The sequence below is a fragment of the Rhododendron vialii genome, chromosome 1a (assembly GCF_030253575.1).
Source record: "Rhododendron vialii isolate Sample 1 chromosome 1a, ASM3025357v1".
NCBI lineage: Eukaryota > Viridiplantae > Streptophyta > Magnoliopsida > Ericales > Ericaceae > Rhododendron > Rhododendron vialii.
Genome location: NC_080557.1, coordinates 40,663,955 through 40,684,275, shown reverse-complemented (window position 1 = coordinate 40,684,275; position 20,321 = coordinate 40,663,955). Strand labels below are relative to the sequence as shown.

Below are 20,321 nucleotides of genomic sequence, written 5' to 3'. Positions count from 1 at the left end.
AACATTTATTTCATCCAAATCAATTAAATTGCGCTACGTTGCAAAACAGTGGTCTCAATCAATAAAATACGGTAACGTGGCGCAATATAATTGATTTGGAGAAAACAAATGTTCTTTAGACCGGTGTAAACATTTGTTTCATCCAAATCAATTATATTGCGCTACGTTGGTTCCAGTCAATAAAACATGGCAACATGACGCAATATAATTGATTTGAAGAAAACAAATATTTATACCGACGGTATAAAGAATTTATTCCTAGATTGACGGTGTAAAGAATTTATTCCTAGATTGAGATTACATCTTTTAGGTATGTGGGGAATATTACAGCGTGATACACTGTAGGATAAATAATCTATATTGTTATAAAAGAGACTAATTTTTTGACAATATTTATGCACAAAATTAAGTACTCCTTCCGTCCCTTTTTTTGTGTCCAGTATACCATTTTGGGCTGTCTCTTAATAAGTGTCCATTTTGTAAAGTTGGGGGGGTAAAAGTTGGTGTATTGTCTATTTTGTCCCTAAAAGTAGATTTTATTTTGAAAAGTTAGTGAGTAAAAGTGTAATGATGATGGGTAAGTAGGGAAAGTGAAGGAAAAAATTGATGTGAAAGGTGTAATGATTATGTCTTTTTAATAAGTTGGAGTTACGAAGCAGGACACTTAAAAAGGGACGGAGGGAGTACTTTTTTAGTCGTCGTCGGATCATATTTAATTTTTTGACAATGTCTAATGTCTATGCATAAAATAAAGTACTATCTTTAATCCGATCATATTTTTTTGCTTAGGATATAGCCATTAGGTCGGACAAATGCAAAAAAGGAAAACATAATCACCCCTTTCTTTACCAAATCAATCTCTCTCTCTCTCTCTCTCTCTCTCTCTCTCTCTCTCTCTCTCTCTCTCTCTCTCTCTCCCCTTCCTTTTAAAATCTACAATCATGCATGACTTTGCATGAATATGGTCGGTTAACTTCTTCTTTTCTTTTCTTTTCTTTTTTGATAAGCTAGGGCTGGTTAACTTGGTTTGTTACTTAATTTGTTGAATGTTTTTTTTATTTCCCTTTTTTAAGTTATGTGAACTTATTATAGTAGTAATAGGGAAAGAGGAAGGAGTTATATTATTATGATTGAAGTTATTATTATAAATAAATGAATTAGTTTTAGAGAGGAAAGAGCCATTGGAGATTGAGATTGGAGTAAAGAAAGGAAAGAGGTATTAATAATGCCACATTCGTAGTATTGCATGTTGTGGGGATTGAGACATGGAATGGAAAGGAAAGGAAAGGAAAGGGGGAGTGAAAACGAAGGGAAGGAAAGGTAAGGAATTAAAAGGAAGTTTCGTGTCTTTAACGACGGCGGAAGCAATGTGGCAAAAAGACAGATTTTGTTCTCTCTCTCTCTCTCTCCTATCAATTCTGTTATTGCAAAATCAGGAGTCTCTCTCTCTCTCTCTCTCTCTCTCTCTCTCTCTCTCTCTCTCTCTCTCTCTCTCTCTCTCTCTCTCTCTCTCTCTCTCTCTCTCTCCTATCAATTCTGTTATTGCAAAATCAGGAGTAATTACGAGTTTCCATCCCTGTCGTTCTTTTCCAAATTGAATGTACTTTAAGAATTTCATTCCCACAAATTAATGCATTATACTCACCACACAAAAATTACCTTTCAAAAAAAAAAAAAAACCATACAAAAATTGCATTTTGGATATTATATCATCTACTGTAAAAAATTTATGTGTGGAACATAATTTTTGTTAAGGGTTTTCAATCAGTAAAGTGAAATCTCAAACTAAAAAGACCCATAATACACCCAATAGGATGGTCCAATCCCTTTAGAAGCTAAAGAGGAGGAGATCCCGGCTAGTATGAAACCATCCACTTACATGATTTACGGATCCGAGATATATATATATATATATATATATATATATATATATATATATATATATATATTTGTGGGTGATTGCGAGAAATTATTTTTGCAGATTTTGAGATTCTAGCTTTTCAAAATTAGTTTGGAGTGTTTGTCAAAAAATTCTAGATAAGAGATTCTCAAATTCTACATATTCTTAAAAACTAAAAGGGGAATGAAATTCTCAAAATTCCAAAACTAGGTTTGAGTAGCTTTAAGATTTTGCAACAAATTTTAGAAAAAAAATAATGAAATTCTCATAATCTCACAATTGTAACAAACATGTTTCTTAACTTCTACTAAAATTTGGAATCTGAAATATGCAGCAAAATCTGAAGTAAAAAATCTAAAATCTATATTCAACAGCTATCGCAAAATCTGAAATCTAAAATCTGTAGTAAAATCTGGAATCTAAAATCTCTCCCATGCAAATCCTCTTTTCCTCTTCTAGTGCCTCATTTCATGCACCCCCTCGGCCCTTCCTCTGAACAAATTATTGGGTGCTTCTCAAGAAAAAATTAGTGGGGGCTCATGTGGTTGTCACCCAACAGACGCCAGGATCACTAAATAATTTTTTTTTTTTTTTTTGTAAAAGTTTCTGGACTAACTTACATGCACCTTGACTAATTCAAGAGGCTATAAACTCGCTGTTCACGAGCATTTTCATACTTTCTACTCTTAGTTTTAATTTGGAAGTAAACGAAAGGAATTATATTAGGTAAGTTGGTACTAACTGCTAAGACATTACAATTTGACATGTTCCTCATATCGATCGATCTCTCCCCCCAATTATTTTCCTTTACTAAGACATTACAATTTGACATGTTCCCCATATCGATCGATCTCTCCCCCCAATTATTTTCCTTTGGCACATAGCTCCCAGTTCCAGAAATTCTCCAATTCTGAATCAGAAATGGTGAGCTAATAGTTTCACCAAAGATGTTCAAGAGAACAACTCTCAATTCTTGCCATATAACCACTTCTTTTTTTAAGTGGCAGAACTTAAAGAAGGTATAAGCAAAGTGGTAAATAAAGTTACTTTCGTTAATAGTTTCATTTGTCACATGTTAGAAGAATGACAAACTTGTGCTTGACTTTTTACGATATGCACCCCTTGAATTCATAATATTTTAGATTTATGTTGTGACATTTTATGAACTTGACATTGATGTTAAGAATGATTATTCAAAATTTTATGAATCAAGAAGTTCATATCCATCCATTAATATAAGAAGCAAATGTTATTGTGTGCTCGCCTTCAAACAACCCATTCCTAATTTCTTAAATTTTTTTATTGTTTTAATTTCTTACAGTTAAATGAGAGAGAGAGAGAGAGAGAGAGAGAGAGAGAGAGAGAGAGAGAGAGAGAGAGAGAGAGAGATTGATTGATTTTAGGGAATTGAGGAAAATTATTCAACTTATGTCCCAGGAGCATTTTCACGTGGTGACCCAATTCATCTCTTCACTACGCATATGCGTGGTTCCCACTAGAAAGTGTGGAGCCTACTACTTGTCAAATCCCACTAGAAAGTGTGAAGCCTACTAATTGTTTTATGTCCCATACCATCTAACGGATACAACGCTTGTACTCCAAATAAATATGTGTATTGTAGCACTTCATTATAGAATATCAATTTTCTCTTCATAACTATTGAATTATAGAATAAAATACAATTTTTTTTAGGAACACGTTAGAAATGCATTAATATTTAGTAAGGAGGGAGTACAATTGTGCCGAGCGAAAACCAAAACTAGGACCTAAGGAGCATAACACAACGTACTGGTCTACAAAATACAAAATACACAACACCTATGCAATCGCCAGAAGATGAAAGGCCAAAAGGAGGCCTAGGAACGCCGACAACAAGCAAAGGCCAACAGAGGCCTAATGAGCGGAACACAGAGTAAAATATAATTACACAACTGTTAAGCTAACTATTACTGATTCCTTGTAGAAATAAATATTAGTTAGCCAACCCAACTATTAGAGACGCGTATGCAAAACAAATTTTACCAACAAAATGAAATATGTTTGGTACTTAGTCGCATAATCTTTTGACATGCCCTCCTCTCACATTTCAATCTTCACACTGCACTCGCGCTCACAAATTTTACGCTTGCGATCGTGCTTCCACACGCTCACGCATGCCATCTATGTAGCTTAGGTCCCTAACACTACTCTCAGGGCACAAAACATACGAAATGGGAATATGGGATACTTGAGGGGGACTTGTTATAATCAAAACTCTCTTTTTTATTATTTTTAATTCATGATTATAGTCAAAACTCGAAAGCTAGAAAACCCTTCACAAAGTTAGCAAACAAAGTTAAAGACGCTTATCAATCATACTCTCTAACTTGATCGTATAACTAGTCCTGCCGATGTGATCTTTTAGGCCAAATGCGGCTACATATACATTGATGATACTGCTATAATACTCATAATTCATCCTTCACATCGTTGGCGCCGCCCTCGCTGCTTTCTTTGGCATCAGAGCTCTCTGGTTTTGGGGTTGAAACGGGTTTTTCGAGCTTAAAAGGGACCGATGCATGCTTCTTTAGGAATATGTAGAATGCAACTACGGTACGATCAGCATCGACAGTTATCTGTGAGATCCCGAAAACAACAGATCTCTTCAGTAATCTATAAAATACTATAACTTAAGCTGGAAAAGCTAAAAATATATGACAGAACAGAAACACATAATTAGATTTTGGAAGCAACTCACTGGATCAGAGCTTTTGTTTCCTGCTGGGAAGAAGAGAAGCGTGGGGAACCCATCAGCCTGCAAACAACAGAAAATATATCAGTTTGAGAAGCTATATGGTGTCCCAGTAACAAAATGTGACCATGTGCCTCGACCAATCAAAGAGGGATGCGAACATTTTTCGGAGAAAAAAAGGGGATGAAGTGAAAAAGTAACTGCAAGATGGGCATACAGGCATGCCAGAATTCCTGACCCACTGGATAACTTTTGCTCTCCCAAAGGATGCCTCCAAATGTATCCCCACAAATACTAATGTTAAAAAGAATCTAGTCTGATATTACCTTTGCCCTCGGGTGTTCGTTTGTGGTACCATCCATTTTGGCAATTATAAGAGATTCAATGCTGCGCAAATGTTTGGCAAGCTTGTTGTAAGTTGGCTCCAAAGCTTGGCAATGCCCACACCATGGTGCGTAGATCTGGAAAAAAAACTTGCATCAGCAAATTAGAATACCAGCAAATAAATATAAAATCAAAGAGCACAATTTGTAGGATACTTCCACGATGATAAAAAATTAAAAATGATACCTCGAGAAGAACATCTTTTGATTCATCCAAAACAATTTCATCAAAGTTATTCCCAACCACTATTTTCACATCCCCATCATTCTGTGCCACAGCAATTAAGAGGAAGTTATTGGACTTGTCAGACTACAAAAACAATCAGCGAGAATACTAAAATCAAACACTCACAGTCTCGGGAACTGGATCGGACTTATAAAAAGGCTTAAGCTTGTCTTGAAAGAAATCCTGCCCAAACGCCTGTGGACGAGGGACATGGCATATAACACAAAGGTTCAGTTTAAATCAACTGATATTATGCAGAGGTAGAAATGGGAACCAAACAGATGAAACAAGAGGTTAAACCTTAATATTATCTAGAGTCACCTCCCCATCAAGTATGTACTTCTTAGAATCATCATTCCCTGAATATCCAATAATCTGGAACGAAAACATTGCCAACCAAAAGTAAGTACAACCAATATCAAGTTACCATTTGTATGAAAAAGGATAGGCATACACGAGAAGTGGTGAAGGCTGGAAAAACGCTTTATTACTTTTGGGGAATCCCCAGTGACACCGAAATAATCAGCCACAGGTCTGCCCACATCTTCATTGTCCATTTCCACGTACACAAAGATAAGCTGAAATTAAACGGGAAAAGAAGTGTATAAATACAATATCTACTAAACCATTTATGCATTTGGTTTCTAGAACTCAGGATGGGGCATGTGGTCACCAGCACGTCACTAATTAAGTGATAACAGAAATATAAGTTTATATATGCTCTAAAATTAGCAATACTAAAGGCCGTTGAAAGCAAGTAACCAAGGTTGAAAATGGAAAGAGCTTGAAGACCGCTAGAACTTCAACCTGTGGATCACATTCAATCAACTACAACAGGTGGCCAGCTCATCTAAACTTGACATATTTTCTGACTTGCTCACTGTAACAATGAAAAAATAAAGGATCGATATTGTACTTGCTGGTTCTTTTCCCATTCACACAAAGAAGCACTGTCAGTATCCTATTCGAACCAGAATTGACTTTTCTAGGGTAGATTGGTCCCAAATACCAATATGTTTTGAGAAATTTTGGTTGCAAATAGGGTACCACGTGGCATGCATATGTGGTATCCCATGGCCAATAAGAAAGTTGTCACTGCTTACAAAATCAAACATTGTCGGGAACGCTCCACCTCAATTGATGACGCATGAAGACTTAAAGGAGATGAAACTTCTGTCAATTCTCTCTCCCTCCCCCCACGAATCACGATGTATCTAGAAGATTCCTTCTACATTACTCTCTCTCCCCTGAACAAACCCAGTTTATCTTTCCAACTAGTTATGATCCAACTTTTTATTTCCCTCCAGCGTCTCCATGACAAAAAACAAGAGTGAGAACCACCTAGTCCTACTGACTCCTACTTTATGATTATTAATTCATTAGGTTCTTTGGCTTCTACTAATATACTCGAGCACGATTTTCATGGTTACAACTTACAACCCAGAATTTGTCCCAAGTTCAAGCTTACAACTTAGTACTAAATTGCCAATTGAATGAAAAACTTACAACCCTTTCGTTACAACACAAAATCATTGCCAAAGATAATGCCAATTGAATATAAATATGTAATTCAACCAAACCCACAAAAGCTCACAATAGCGAAACAGATGGATCTGCAAGAATATTGTAAGGAATCAAAGTCCGATAAAGACTGCCTTTGTGTTGTTTGCTCCAATGGGTTTCAGCGGTGGCATTTTGACTGTAGACATGGCCAAAGAAGGCCCTTGCGGAAGAGGTAAATTTCACAGAGAAAGATAGAGTGGTGGAAGACGAGAGGAAAGTTTCTTAGTAGCAGTCAATCGATTCTGATCCAATGCCTAAGAGTCTTCATCTTCCAACCCTTCCCACTATGGAAAATGGAAGAAAAAGAACAACTTATGAGAGAGAGAGAGAGAGAGAGAGAGAGAGAGAGAGAGAGAGAGAGAGGTGTTTCTTGAAATACTCCTGAGGATGGCAATGATTGAAATTAGGAGAATAACTAGTGGTGTTGGATGTCAATGGGGAGAGTGAAAATATGATGGGGGAGTATTTGTTTTTGAAATCCAAAAAATTTAGATTCAAAAATTTTAATTGAACTATAGGTGTGAATTTTGATTTTTCAGAGAGAGAGACAGAGAGAGAAATGGAAGAATGAAGAGAGAATATGAAACTAAACATGTGACCCAAAGCAACAAACGTTAATGAAGATAACCTTTCCGTTAGCTTCCCTTGGCCAATGTGGCAATCTTCTGACTTGAGAGTTTGCTGTCACTTTCTTATTGGCCATGGGGTACCACGTATGCATGCCATGTGGTACCCTATTTGCAATCAAAAATTTCTCCTTTAACGGACTCTGATTCCTTACAATATTCTCGTAGACCCATTTGTTTCCCTATTGCGAGCTTTTTGTATTTTTTGGTGGGTTTGGTTGAGTTGCATATCTATATGCAATTGGCATTATCTTCGGCAATGATTTTGTGTTGTAACGAAAGGATTGTAAGTTTTTTATTCAATTTCGCAATTTAGTACTGAGTTGTAAGCTGACCGCTTTACAATTTATCACAATTGCAAAATGTCAGACATCGAGCCCAAGCTTAAGTTAATACTTAACGAAAGATATGTGAGGTTGACTGCTTTACAATTTATCACAATTGCAAAATGTCAAGACGGCGAGCCCAAGCTTAAGTTAATACTTAACGAAAGGTATGTGAGGTCGTATATTAAGGTCACACAGAAAGCTGAGGCACGAATGACACCTACATCCTTAAGGTTCACCAGACCAGAGGTTTTGGAAATTGAGCAAGTGGGCCTAACATGATAACTCAAGTCGCAATGATATAAACAATTTTCTAAAACGCTTAAACAAATAAAAACTCATCTCTTGGACAGGAAGTCGTCAAAGAGTCATATACCTTTTTAAGATACTCCAATGGATGACCAAATGGAAAAAGCTAGATTAGATTTCATATTGTTCCTTTTCTTTCTTTGCAAACAACACATGTCCAACTAGCCAGAATGTTTCTCTGTGAAGCAATCTTAAATTACCTTGCCCTTAAAGTTTTTTGCAGCTTCTTGAAATGTAGAAACAACCTTCTCTGAATCATTTGAAGTGGCAAAGAGCAATATCTGCAATTTGAAATATCAGATACATGAATACCCAACCAAGAATACCAATGTGAGGGCCACCAAACACTTGCTGCAACAAACTATCAACACACACATAAACCTGGATGGCCCCCACCATCACTTGGTGTGGAGCCTACCAAGGATTGTGAGTGAGTTTGTAGGTTGTTTCAGGAAAAAGTTCATTTCCCTAACATCTTCCAATGAAGACATTGCTAAAGCTCGGGTAATCTCATATTCGAAGACACCGTTCCACATTACCTGTTTTTTAATAGGACTTTCAAAAATCACAGAGGCACTTTCTCTGGTAAAAGTGGTCACCAATGGAAGCTTGTTGGAAGACACAAATTCAGCTATTGCGGACTTCACAAACTGACCATCTGCAAAATAAGTGCAAACGTGGAAGTGAAAAATTGATTCCCTACAGTTTTCATTTTAGAACAGCAAACCAAAGTGACAAAAAGTGAAACATACCAAAATGGCTAAGTTTCTCATCCTCCCTCTTTACCATGATCAAAGCCGGGCGTTTAGCATCAGGATCCAAGTGGAAGAGCTTTGCAATCTCAGGAGTCGTAGTTTGGTAAAAGTTGACACCATCCTCTAGTTTGGAAGCAGCAGCAAGCTCCTCACTCTCAGGACCCTATAACATCAACCAAAGAAAAAGGAGTAGTAATTTTTAGATGAGGAGAGAGAATCAGTTGAGAAGGAACTACATAAAAGAACTTCTGGTACCTAATCATTAACTTATAGGAATCTAAGTTCAGTTGAGGAATTGATCCTGGAAAATATAAATTGTCCAGTTCCCATACCATGACATCAGATGTAGCGAAAAAAGAAACATTCCATAAGATGAACAATTCCTATGCAAGCACGAAGCTTCCAAAAATTCCAAATGGGTTTAGCAATTACAGGTCCCCATGAGGGCAAAATGCTTTGTAGCACGGACACCGACACGGATACAGACAGAGGAATTCTAAAAATTGGGGACACGGATACGACAGGAGACATGGCAAAAATAAGTAATACCAGTGGAAACATAGTTATATGTAAAAGCATGAGGCATCCATATACACATTTGCCCCCCGAAAATACTTTTAAAAATTGCATATTTAACCCCTGCCGTCCCTATATGTGTCCCCCTAAAAATATTAACTAGTTTTGCCATGTCCCCTGTGTGTCTCGATGTCCTAGTGTCGGACATGGGGACACCGGCGGACCGGCCTATAGGAGTGTAGGTGCTTCCTAGGCAAAATGTAAGGGCAAATTATAATTACCCCCCTCTAACTATGCCTCGCGTACACTTACCCCCCTTTAACTTTTTTTTTTTGGCACTTAACCCCCTCAAACTAACGAAAATTCAAACGGTCATAATTTCTTAATCCAAAATCGAAAATATGCAAATTATATATCGATTTCGAGGTCTTGAAGTCAGTTTTCTAATGACACCAAAATCACATCACGATTCAAAGCACACAGAAAGTTATGATCAAAACGGTATTTCTGTCTACCAGCCCTTACTCTTTTGATTATAACTTTCTGTGTACTTTGAATCGTAATGTGATTTTGGTGTCATTAGAAAGCTGACTTTAAGATCTCGAAATTGATATATAATTTGCATATTTTCGACTTTGGACGAAAAAGTTATGACCGTTTGAAGTTATGATCGTTTGAATTTCCGTTAGTTTGAGGGGGTTAAGTGCCAAAAAAAAAAGTTAAAGAGGGGTAAGTGTACATGAGGCATAGTTAGAGGGGGGTAACTATAATTTGCCCAACATGTAAAGTTAGCTCTTTGCCAGATGAAAACAACACTATAGCATGCCAATGTTATGTCATTTGAATTTTCTAAAGTCGTATGGAGTAATTTCCAAGCATTTGAAAGGAAAAGGAAACAAAAAATAGACATGAAACTCTTTTTTCACTTCAATAGTATACATGAGGGCTTTTGGAGTTCACCCTGTAGAATGAAGGAAGTACAGTTCAGACATTGTTTTGCTATCCACCTCACCTCCCCGAAATAAGCAACAAAAACAGCAAATTTCTATGCTAATAACCAGAGAAAATAGCTGTAGGAAGTGCGTACCGCCAAAGATTCAAGGAATCCCAAAACAGCTTTATTCTCAGAAGTCAATACACGCCCGGCCTCATCTGCTGTTGTTATGTTGGAGACACCAGGTCCGATTTTCTTCTTTATCCAAGTTACTATAGCTTCTCTGCATAGAGAAGTACTTAAATTATCAGTCTCTGGAGGGATGCATAACCCCACAAATCAACCACAGTAACAATAATAACAAGAAGAATAACCACAAAACAATCACTCCCTCTGTTCTTTTGGTTGTCCCTTGAATCCTATGTAGCACGGACACGGAACATACGATTTCTTAAAAAATGGGGACACGGACATGGCAAAAATAAAGAAATAAATAAAAATGTAAAGCAAAGCCGGCGACAATTTCAACATGACTGGTTTTCTTCTAAGGGAGTGTTACGTTGACGCTATGTTCCAATCTAAGATTTGCCGGTAAAGAAAAAGGAAAGAATGATAATGCAATTCAGCTTCTCCGAGTAACTAAAAAAAACTACACAAACTCAAATTTCCTGTAAAAGGCATGTTTTTTTCTCAGTTTTCCAATTCAACCAAATAAAGCTAATAAATTCAGCTAGAGAGAGAGAGAGAGAGAGAGAGAGAGAAAGAGAGAGAGATGACGGAGCGACTGACTTGGTCCTTTGGCCAGTGTAGGGCTTGTGTTCACCATCGACGAAGAAATACACGGTAGGAAACCCCTGGACTTCGTACTCCTCCGCCAGCTCACTCTCCTCCGTCGCGTCCACCTTCGCCAGCGCCACCGCCTCTCCCTTCAGCTCCGTCGCCGCCGCCGCGTACTCCGGCGCAAGGGCCTGGCAATGTCCGCACCACGGCGCATAAAACTCCACCATCACGAACCTATTCCCCTCCACGAACTCGCTGAAGTTCCTCTCCCCCAAAACGACGACGTCCTTCTCGTCGATCTCCGGCGACCGCGAGTACTCCTCCTCGTCGTGGTCGTGGTCCAGCCCTGAGGGAACTTCGAAGTCGTCGTAGTTCTCGATGTCATCATCGTCGTCGATGTCGTTCTCTTCGTCTGAGAATTGGGGATCTGAGTGGGGTAGTGCGGCGTCGTCTTGATCGGACTCGAGGAAGGTGAGGAACTCGTCGTCGTCGTCGGCGGCGGCGGAGGTGGTGTGTTTGGAGAGAGAGGGAGAGAGAGTGGTGAAGAGGAGGAGAGCTGAAATTGAGAGGGCGAGTGCGAGGATGAGTCGACTCGTCATTATGCGGCGAGTTCAAACCGGCCGTGAGATCTGGAGTGTGGACCGTGTCTTGGAGCGTGGGGTTTTAAAGACGAGGATCATTAATTTTTTGAAAAGTGACGTAATAAATCTAGCTATATTTTGGTTACTTTTGCTCGTCTTTTCTGATTTTTGATTACCTGAGTATATTTTTTGAATCATTTGTCCATCTCGGCGAGGAGAAGAGTCTAAAAATTTAAATATGATTTGTAAAATAGTAAGAGGGAGGAAAAGGAAAAAACAAAATAAGAAACTGCCATTCTTCTTGACAAAGAAAATATTGGGAGGAAGCAAAATAAATTAAATTAGGAAACTAAGATATTCTAGAGTTATTCTTAAAACGGTCTTGCTATTGTCAGCCTAATAGGCTGACAATAAACACACTAAAAGACAAGAAAAATACTTATTTCTGTGCATTTTTTAATCCTTTAATACACATTTACACACCTATTATCGTTAGCTCATTAGGCTGATTTTAGAATTTTCCTTCTTAAAATTGCAAGACTTTCTAACAAAATATTGTAAAAGCTAAATGCTCTAGTATTTCTTGAAGAGAAATGATTTTTATTTTTTTGTTAGATCTCCACCTGCATCATGGCTGCCAAATGATTTCGGTTGTGGATACTCTGTCCTGTAATTCTGATGTCCAGTTGTGATTTGTACTTTTGGGATCTAGATGCTCCCTGCAGAGCACATCCATCTCGATACTCGATGGTCCGGATCGAAAACAAACTTTTTTAGAGAAGAGTTACGAAAGAATTAACTTTTTTCTGAAAGAGTTCGTTTTTAATCATGACTGTTAAAAACACTTTGAACAACTGCAGTGGCGCTCTGCGGGAAGCTGCTTTGCACCATCCCGGATCCCTGTTTTCTCTCCTTTCCAATTCTGTTGCAATTTCCTTCAATTTTCTTTCTGCAATTTCCCTTTTTAATTCTACAAATTGTAACATTAAAGCTCACTTCGTAATTCCGTCCTTAGCAGGATTCAGGAAACCAAAGAACAGAAGAACTCACCATCTCAAATGGAGACATTTTCTTTTGATAACTCAGCCACTTAGGTTTTTGGGCCAACTTATGCCTATAGGCAACCAATTCCACAGCTCACCTGGAGACTCCCAATTAAAATCAGAGCAAAACTCTAGATGAATTGACCCCAAAGAGCACTTGGGAGGTGATAAAACAAAACATGGAGATATTTGGGGGGGGTGGGTGTGGTGTTGGAAATGATGGTCTAGTTCCAAATGCAGCTCTGAACCTTCACATATTGCCTGATGAGAAAAACTACTTGACAATAGGGGTTCTTTTGTATATTCTGTAATTACTAATTATGAATCCCAATGAAAAAGAATGGTAGAAGACCATGGTGGTGAGGCTTATTTGAAAAGATCACTACCTAGAGTAACCATGCCAATCTCTTCACCTAGACCACCAGAATGCAAATGACCTATTTCCGTTGCTCGAATTCGCTCTAGCTCTTCGACGACTCTCCTCATCACCGGTCTTCTTGTACCAGTATCTAGACAAAGCAATGCTAGTTCCATCATTTGTTGAACCGCGTGCAGTGTGTGGTCCTTTACCGTCTTGTCAACGAAATTGTCGATATCACGAGTGCCCTTGGCCTGCATGGTTAAAACAATGCGTTAGAATTTGGCGAAATAACTACCAACTAGCCATAGCATTCCTCATGATCACCTTGTTGAATTGGTTTCCCAAAATTAAAGCTATGATTAGTTGTTTTAGAGGGGATAATTCGGTTGAAAAGGGGAATGAATACAAAGAGGAAAACTAAATAAATCAATGCTGAAATGACTCGGATTTTGGAAAATTAGTATATTTGTTAGCCACCCTAAATGGTTGGGAGACTAATACATCTTGCCCAACAGAATTTGCTTTAGCGAGAGCCTTGCGCTGTGGATCGCGTTTTTAGGTAGACTTAAAAAACTTCTTGTAATAGTAGCTAAACCAAAAAGAAACAATCTGGTGATGTACAAGCATAGTACATAGTTGAAGAAGAGTTGAGCTAAAACTAAAAACAAAATTTGCCAGGAACTAGAAACAATGAGAATTACGGGGACATTTACCTGCGACACTAGATTTTCTTGCACGTCTGAATGATTCCTGCCAAGTGCTTCACGTCCACTGATCAACTCCAGCAAAAAGATGCCAAAACTGTACACGTCGCTTCTCTCTGAAAAGTCGTGCGACGATCTCAACCTTGAGGAATAGGTTCACTTCAGAAATTAGGAAAAGAGTCACAACTCTCAAGCTTTAACTATGTTCACTATACTCAGTAATATGCCAAAAATAGGAAGATGGTAAGCAATTTGGCCCCAAAAAAATTCAACCATTGAACTTAGAAAGCTTTAAGAACTAACACAGATGCCTCATCTGCAAAGAAAAATGTATTCTTTTTCAAACAGGATTGACAAAAAAGAGTCAAAATGGAGATTACATACTCAGGATCACGAAAGCAGTCAACCGCTGAGGATGATTCAGCATAGTAACCCTCCATCGGCAAATTTGAGAGTCCAAAATCAGAAACTTTGGCAGTAAAACTTTCATCCACAAGGACGTTTCTTGTCCTGAAGTGCATGTGTAGGATAGGGGGCACCAAAGAGTGAAGATGCTCAAGTCCTGATTGAAGATGTAAATTTGTTGGATCAAATATTCTCATAATCTCATGTCCATTGCAGTCAGTGGAATTGAGGGAAACATTGCATCTACCTTTTGCCGCGCCTAAAGCAATTATCAGCCTTTGCCTCATGTCTAGCTTTCCAATAGGCAAACCTTCACTGTCTAGAGAAAACAAATGTATGAAGATAGAGAACTTCTTTACATAAACGAACACAGTGAGAAAGAGAGAGCACCGTATAAATGATTCCCAACATTTCCATTAGGAAGATAATCATAGACAAGAAACTGCTGATAGTTCTCTTTGCAATACCCAATAAGCTTGACAAGATGCCGATGGTGAACACTAGCTATGCGCGTTACCTGAATGTGTAGGGCTAAGTTAGTTTTGCTGCAAAATGTTCTTACAAAAAGTGGAAAATTGGAACACATAGGAATTGAAAACCTATAACTTCCGTCCTATAGAGAAGGCATTTAATCACATTAAATAGTACATAAATGGGTAGTAAAAACAAAGGAAGTAACCACTCACAATTGGGAAGTATGACAAAAAAGAAAGTCTGCCGGGGGCAATCAGTTTTACCTCATTCACAAAATACTGAACCGGGCAGTGCAGGCATCTCTTGATAGCCACAATAGATCCATCACCTAGTAACCCTTTGTATACTAAGCCAAATGAACCTTCTCCTACAAGATTAATTTGGTTGAAGTTGCCCGTAGCCTGCTCAAGCTCCAGAATTGATAATTGCCATAGATTGAATGTATCATAGGGAGAAACAGCACCAGAACCAGGGGAAATATCTTCCCTTGCCCGCAGAACTAAAACAAAATAATTAGGCAAAGCCAGAAACAGAAACTAAAATAGTAGCCAAACCATTAAGACCTAATTCAACAGAGGACCCTATTTTGCAACTGAGGGCGATTTTCAGAAACATATAATGTACCTGTGATCTCAAATATGTGGTCCACGAACATAACTTCAGCACGGACTAGTCATGTTTGATATCCTAAATTGTTTGGTTTCTTAGCCTTCCCAAAGGGTCAGTTGGGATTAGCTGAACTGCTTTAAAGTGAAGAGGAACCCAAAAAAGCACGCACTTTTCACGTCTTTATTTAGCAAGAGGGTGGTGGAAGGTGCAAGAAAGTACAATGTAGATTTGATTGTCTTTTTTTCTTTCCGTAAAAAAAAAAAAGATTTGATTGTCTTTCTTCTTGCAAAAAAATACAGGAGAAGATTCAAAAGTTCCAACGGAATGTCGTTACTTACTATTTGAGTTCTGAACTAATTCTTCTTTTTCTACATCTCAGACAAACACTGAGTACACAACCAAAAACAAGTGACTTTGGCACTGAAACTTTAAAATAAAATTTCTGAACTTTCTGTCAACAATTTCATCCTCATCAAACAAGAGTGAGAAAATCTATTCCCACGTCCTTTTCTACCACTTCCTCTTTCAATCAACCCAACCCTAAGCTCATTGCATGTCTACTGAGGTGGCCACTGATTAAAAGGTTTGTCCAAATTGGAATTATTAGATGACAGCACAAATATTTCACTTTCATATGCACAAGGAAAGGTAATGTAAATGCTGTCAATTTCCAAGTAGGATAGTAAGAAGATTGCTTAGTTGAGTTACCACGAGGCGATGGCACAGAAGAAGCTGTATCAGATGCCCTCCTTATTAGTCTTTTTAGACGCATCAAACAGAAGCAGACAGTAACTCCAGTGACTACCACAAGCAAAGCCGCACCAATACCACCTATAATTGCAGCTACTTTCCGTTTACTTGGTTTCTTAACTTGAGCTTCTGGCAAAGGCGTGAATGTTGGAACACTGTTATCCCCACCAACTGTTTCTGCGATTGTTGATTTTCTGATCTGTGGAGAAAGTGGATAGAATCTAGGAAACCTGATACAAAGTGCAACAAGGGCGGAAAGAAAAACCATTTTGTAGTCATGATTGTGAGAGCAGAATAAAGAAGATGGAAACAGTTATCTACCCCATCATAATTTCCTGTAGTCTGTATAAGTTTTTCAGTATCAAGCAATTTTGACTGCAGAATTCTGATTGTATCCAGTGCATTAGTTATTACTCATTAGTGTTATTATAATTGCACCTAAGTATTCAGATTTCAGACTTAATGCAACATATATGGTAATGTAAGAGAAACAAAGATAATTTAGCCTATTATTCAACTAAAGAATGGTGAGAAAGCTGAAGGGTACGTAAAGGAATTCCTCTAACCTGTCCCGATAATTGTGTTAAAAAAAAGAAATCTTACCAAGGAACAGTTACTCCCCGGTCTTCCAGTTTCTGATGGTAAATGCATTCCCGTTCTCCCCCACAAGGATATCTCCTGATTCTCCCAGCCAAATGTCGAGAATTGCCGACTGTGCTCTTGAAACCAAATAAAGCTTCAGCTACAGAAACAGAAACAAAATCAACGACATGAATCAAAAGCTGAAGATAATAAGTCACTTTATTGTAATCCTTCGGTTTCGTAATCATTTGCCTTTCCTTGATGATCGCTCCACAACTCCGTGATCCAAACATAGTTAAAACAAAGGTTTCATCAATTTACTTACCATATAAATATTCAACAATGAAACATCCAGAGAACGAGGAGGAAATCTAACCTTGTAGTTTGTGGTTCAATCTAAAGGGTTCCAAAAAATGAAACAGAACAAGAAGGGCCAGATGTTGCCACCAGAACAATTGCATTGTGGACAAGCATTACACTTTTGAGTACCCAACCCACCATTTAGCTACACATATTTTAGAGTCCAGATATAGCCCCCCTGAAATCGTTTGAAAATAAAGCCCTGAAGTCAATGAACCTCCATAAATTAGATGACTCAAACTAAGTAGAAACTGTGGAAGCATAACCTGCGGAAAGCTAAGGCCAGATGGGTTTTCTAGTAGATAATAATGATGCCAACTTGGTTTGAGAAAATGGGCAAAGTAGTTGTTGATACATTGAATGGTTTTCTTGGACCTCTGATGAGAATTCCAGCTAAGGCATGAAAAGGAAAAGGCCTGAACACAGGGACTTTATCTTTATTGAAATGGACAGAAATATATCTAAGAACCCACCAAATTCCAACCTGTCACATAAATTTCAATTTACAACTGCCGAAAAGGCTCCCCAGGAATCTCAGAAAGCTAAAACAGAAGATACAGAACAAATGGAACAGTGGCTTTGAACAGCCCAAAATCGGATATGGCCCATATGGGTCCTCTTGAAATCCAAGATCTGTACACTGCAGGCTAATAGCCAAGGGAAAAGAATCTTGTCAGAAAGTCTTTTACCCTCACAACCCATATTTTCTTCACTTAATTTTCCCAACTGCACCAAATTTACCAACACAACCCCTATTTTCTTCACTAATTTTCCTTCCCAGGGAATGAAATGTGGAGTTCGATTTAAGAACGAGAAGAAACTGAATGTTGTAATCACAGCGTATCAATTCTGTAAATACAGTGTGTGATTCAAGAACCAGATGCCATGTAAGAGGGAACCCATGCGCACCTCGTGCCCTAGCGGGCCTGTGGTGTCGGGTTGTCTCCCTCCGGTTCAGTGTCTGTCTCGCAAGAGCACCTCTCAGCGGACCGTATCACAGAGGGTAAGGAATCCTATGGTCATGTCCTAGGGGTTCGCTCCTTTACCCCTTCCTACCCTTTTCAAAATACAATGGATTCAAAGAACAAAATTCAAAAAAACAGTGGGATAATGTTTGGTTTGATGAACTAAAATGTTAAATGGATACGACCTCACAAGCAATTACACTAAATTAATATGAATTGATTTCTTTTACCACATCTTAAGCATGTTATGCAACAGTCATGTGATCTCCTGCCAATAGAAACTTACTTACATTCACAGAAAGGGAATTCCAATGGACAAACCCAAATATAAGCACAAATTTGAGAAGAAGTTTCGCTAATGCCATAGCTGTAAATTGTGAAAAGCAAAACAAACCGCAAAAACATTTAGTACTAAAAGTTTGAGTCTCCCTCAATTTGGTAAAATTTTTGAGTAAAACTCAATGTAGCATGAGTTTGAGTCGAGAATTAGAGCAAGTAATTAGGTACCGAATCAATTAGTAAAAGGTAAGCGCCGGAGATGCTCCAATCTCGTGTTCGAACAAAGGGAATGGTTTGAGATAAGGAAACACGACAAACTACTAGTACTCCATAAAAGATGATCAGCTACTATCATTGGAATCACTTCACGTTACGAGCCTGTATTTTCCTGCATATAATTCCAAGAAAAAGGACCGCCCTTTTGACCGAAGAAGTAGACCAACGCAAAACAAAAAATACCCCCATCAGGAGAGAGAGAGAGAGAGAGAGAGAGTGAATGAAGGAAAGACTAGAGACTTTTGCAGGTGGTAGAGTGCACTTTCTTGGATGGATGGGATTGTTGAAGAAGAAACAAAAGACTTTCGGAGGAGAGAAACGGAGGGGGGAGCGTACGGTGGCATTAATGAAAGTCACAAAGTAGGACCCAGAAAGGTTCATCTGCTCTGGAGTCTGGAGCGAAACAATCGGCAGTGTCCATGGGATTGCACTTGATTTTCTAGCTCCTTCCTTTCAACATCCGTCCATATGGAAAATAAAACAAGCGCCAAAACACTGTTCTAAGAGGTTGTTCCACTTTTTCAAAAAGTAAGTTTTTGAAAAAGAAGGCAAATTTCAAAGTCAAAAATCATGTATTTACGCAAATAATTTTTCTATTAATATGGATCTTATTTGATAGATCTCATTGAGATCTTTTAAACGGTGCAAAAAAAATTGAAAAATTATTTTCCATTTTTGTTATATTTGAGTTTGAAATTGCCTTTTTTTGAAAAAGAAGGTTTTTGAAGGAAGCGGAACGGGACCTTCCTTGCGCGTGTAGACTGCTTGGATCATTTCACGATGCCTGTTTGTGTATGTGTAGGTTGGTCGGAACACCAGATTTGTTAAAAAAAAAAAAAAAAACTTGTTCGTGAGCCGGTCCAGTTCGATTTGGATTTAGATGGAGGTTTTTTAGAGCAACGAAGAGAGTGAACGGATCAGAAAAAGATAGAGAGAAAAAAATTATTGAAAACCATGCTTAAGAATTTTAAAATTTCAAAAAGAACAAGGATGAGAATGAAGATTAGAACAGGAATGGAAGGTCATATCGGAAAATTATGTCACCTAAATCTGAATTGCGGTTATTTTATTTCCTAATATATTTCTTAAAAAATTGGACAAATTTAAAATTTCCTATTTCTTTTGGAAGAATTTTTTTTTGACTTATGTTATATCATTTTCGGACATTTTCCTGAAAATGATCTTGTTTTTTTTTTTCTTTTCTTTTCTTTTTAATTCTTTACCTTTCTAATTAACTCAATTGGTCACCTTCTACATTTTTATAGAGAAGATGAAGGGTTAATTTTTATCAAAAGCAAAATTGAGCTATCAATTGCGCTTAGGATGATTGTGTACTTCTGTGATATAATTCAAATATATGTATTTTTATAGATTAAATAAAAAAAATTCTTTACCTTTGAAGAAGAAAAAGGTAATGATTTCCCCGCGCTTTTTTTATTTTTATTTTTATTTTTATGAATGCACTCAATTTTCTTGACTTGTAATTAAAAAATTATAATACAAGTTTTCAAAAAAATGTCCAGGAATGAACCATCCATTTCTCTGTCTTGGAATGAATCTAAACCATTCATTTCTCATTTCTGAGTATTTTTTGGAAACTTTCCATGGATCCGATTGTTTTTTAAAAAACACTCTCTCCCTTTGTGTATGGGCTCCATGTAGTATTGCAAACAAACCAAACTATTTGGGAGTAACTTTTTTGATCAAAAAAAAAATTGGGAGTAACTCGAGCTCTGATCGGCTTGATTTGTTTAGTAAATGCGCCCTCAAGGCTCACATGACTTGGTGGTTTGTTTCGTAATTGTGCCGAGTTGGAATATAATTTTTCATTAATAAACAAGCCAAACTCGGCGGATCAAAAAAAAGAAGAAGAAGCTGAACTC

At 37.8% G+C, this 20,321-nt stretch overlaps 3 protein-coding genes across 7 annotated transcripts in view; 1 reads left to right on the top strand and 2 right to left on the bottom strand.

Annotated features, from left to right (window-relative positions):
• LOC131308343 (serine/threonine-protein kinase GRIK1-like) overlaps positions 1-20,321 on the top strand; it is a 101,422-nt gene that overhangs the window by 67,553 nt on the left and 13,548 nt on the right. The gene's annotated exons all lie outside the window — the stretch shown is intronic.
• Positions 4,145-11,707, bottom strand: LOC131301937 (protein disulfide isomerase-like 1-4). The gene is made up of 12 exons (XM_058328763.1): positions 11,059-11,707; positions 10,423-10,552; positions 8,817-8,982; positions 8,604-8,722; positions 8,265-8,345; positions 5,732-5,818; positions 5,541-5,615; positions 5,367-5,435; positions 5,202-5,282; positions 4,958-5,092; positions 4,638-4,694; positions 4,145-4,515 (listed from the first exon to the last, which is right to left on the bottom strand). Exons 1-12 carry the CDS (start codon positions 11,646-11,648, stop codon positions 4,348-4,350), a joined length of 1,758 nt encoding a protein of 585 aa, XP_058184746.1. The 5' UTR covers positions 11,649-11,707; the 3' UTR covers positions 4,145-4,347.
• On the bottom strand, positions 12,899-18,910 carry LOC131303415 (probable serine/threonine-protein kinase PBL28). 5 transcript variants are annotated; one of them, XM_058331313.1, is made up of 11 exons: positions 17,403-18,356; positions 17,185-17,311; positions 16,935-17,096; positions 16,580-16,718; positions 15,935-16,206; positions 14,881-15,116; positions 14,534-14,660; positions 14,391-14,462; positions 14,123-14,300; positions 13,748-13,880; positions 12,899-13,285 (listed from the first exon to the last, which is right to left on the bottom strand). In XM_058331313.1, the coding sequence occupies exons 3-11, from the start codon at positions 17,017-17,019 to the stop codon at positions 13,040-13,042; spliced, it is 1,488 nt and encodes a 495-aa protein (XP_058187296.1). In that variant the 5' UTR covers positions 17,020-17,096; positions 17,185-17,311; positions 17,403-18,356; the 3' UTR covers positions 12,899-13,039. The 5 variants fall into 5 exon arrangements, with proteins under 5 accessions (XP_058187296.1, XP_058188015.1, XP_058186609.1 ...); XM_058332032.1 differs by lacking the exons at positions 17,185-17,311; positions 17,403-18,356 and adding an exon at positions 18,775-18,910; XM_058330626.1 differs by lacking the exons at positions 17,185-17,311; positions 17,403-18,356 and adding an exon at positions 18,391-18,701.

Coding starts and splice junctions, on each gene's coding strand:
- LOC131303415 (XM_058332032.1), bottom strand. CDS start 17,019: ATGCAATTGTTCTGGTGGCAACATCTGGCCCTTCTTGTTCTGTTTCAT. Junction 16,719..16,934: donor ATTGAACCACAAACTACAAG/GTTAGATTTCCT, acceptor CTGTTTCTGTAG/CTGAAGCTTTATTTGGTTTC. Junction 14,301..14,390: donor TGCTTTAGGCGCGGCAAAAG/GTAGATGCAATG, acceptor ATCTTCAATCAG/GACTTGAGCATCTTCACTCT.
- LOC131301937 (XM_058328763.1), bottom strand. CDS start 11,648: ATGACGAGTCGACTCATCCTCGCACTCGCCCTCTCAATTTCAGCTCTC. Junction 8,346..8,603: donor AAAGTCCTATTAAAAAACAG/GTAATGTGGAAC, acceptor TTCAAATTGCAG/ATATTGCTCTTTGCCACTTC. Junction 5,283..5,366: donor CCGATCCAGTTCCCGAGACT/GTGAGTGTTTGA, acceptor GCTGTGGCACAG/AATGATGGGGATGTGAAAAT.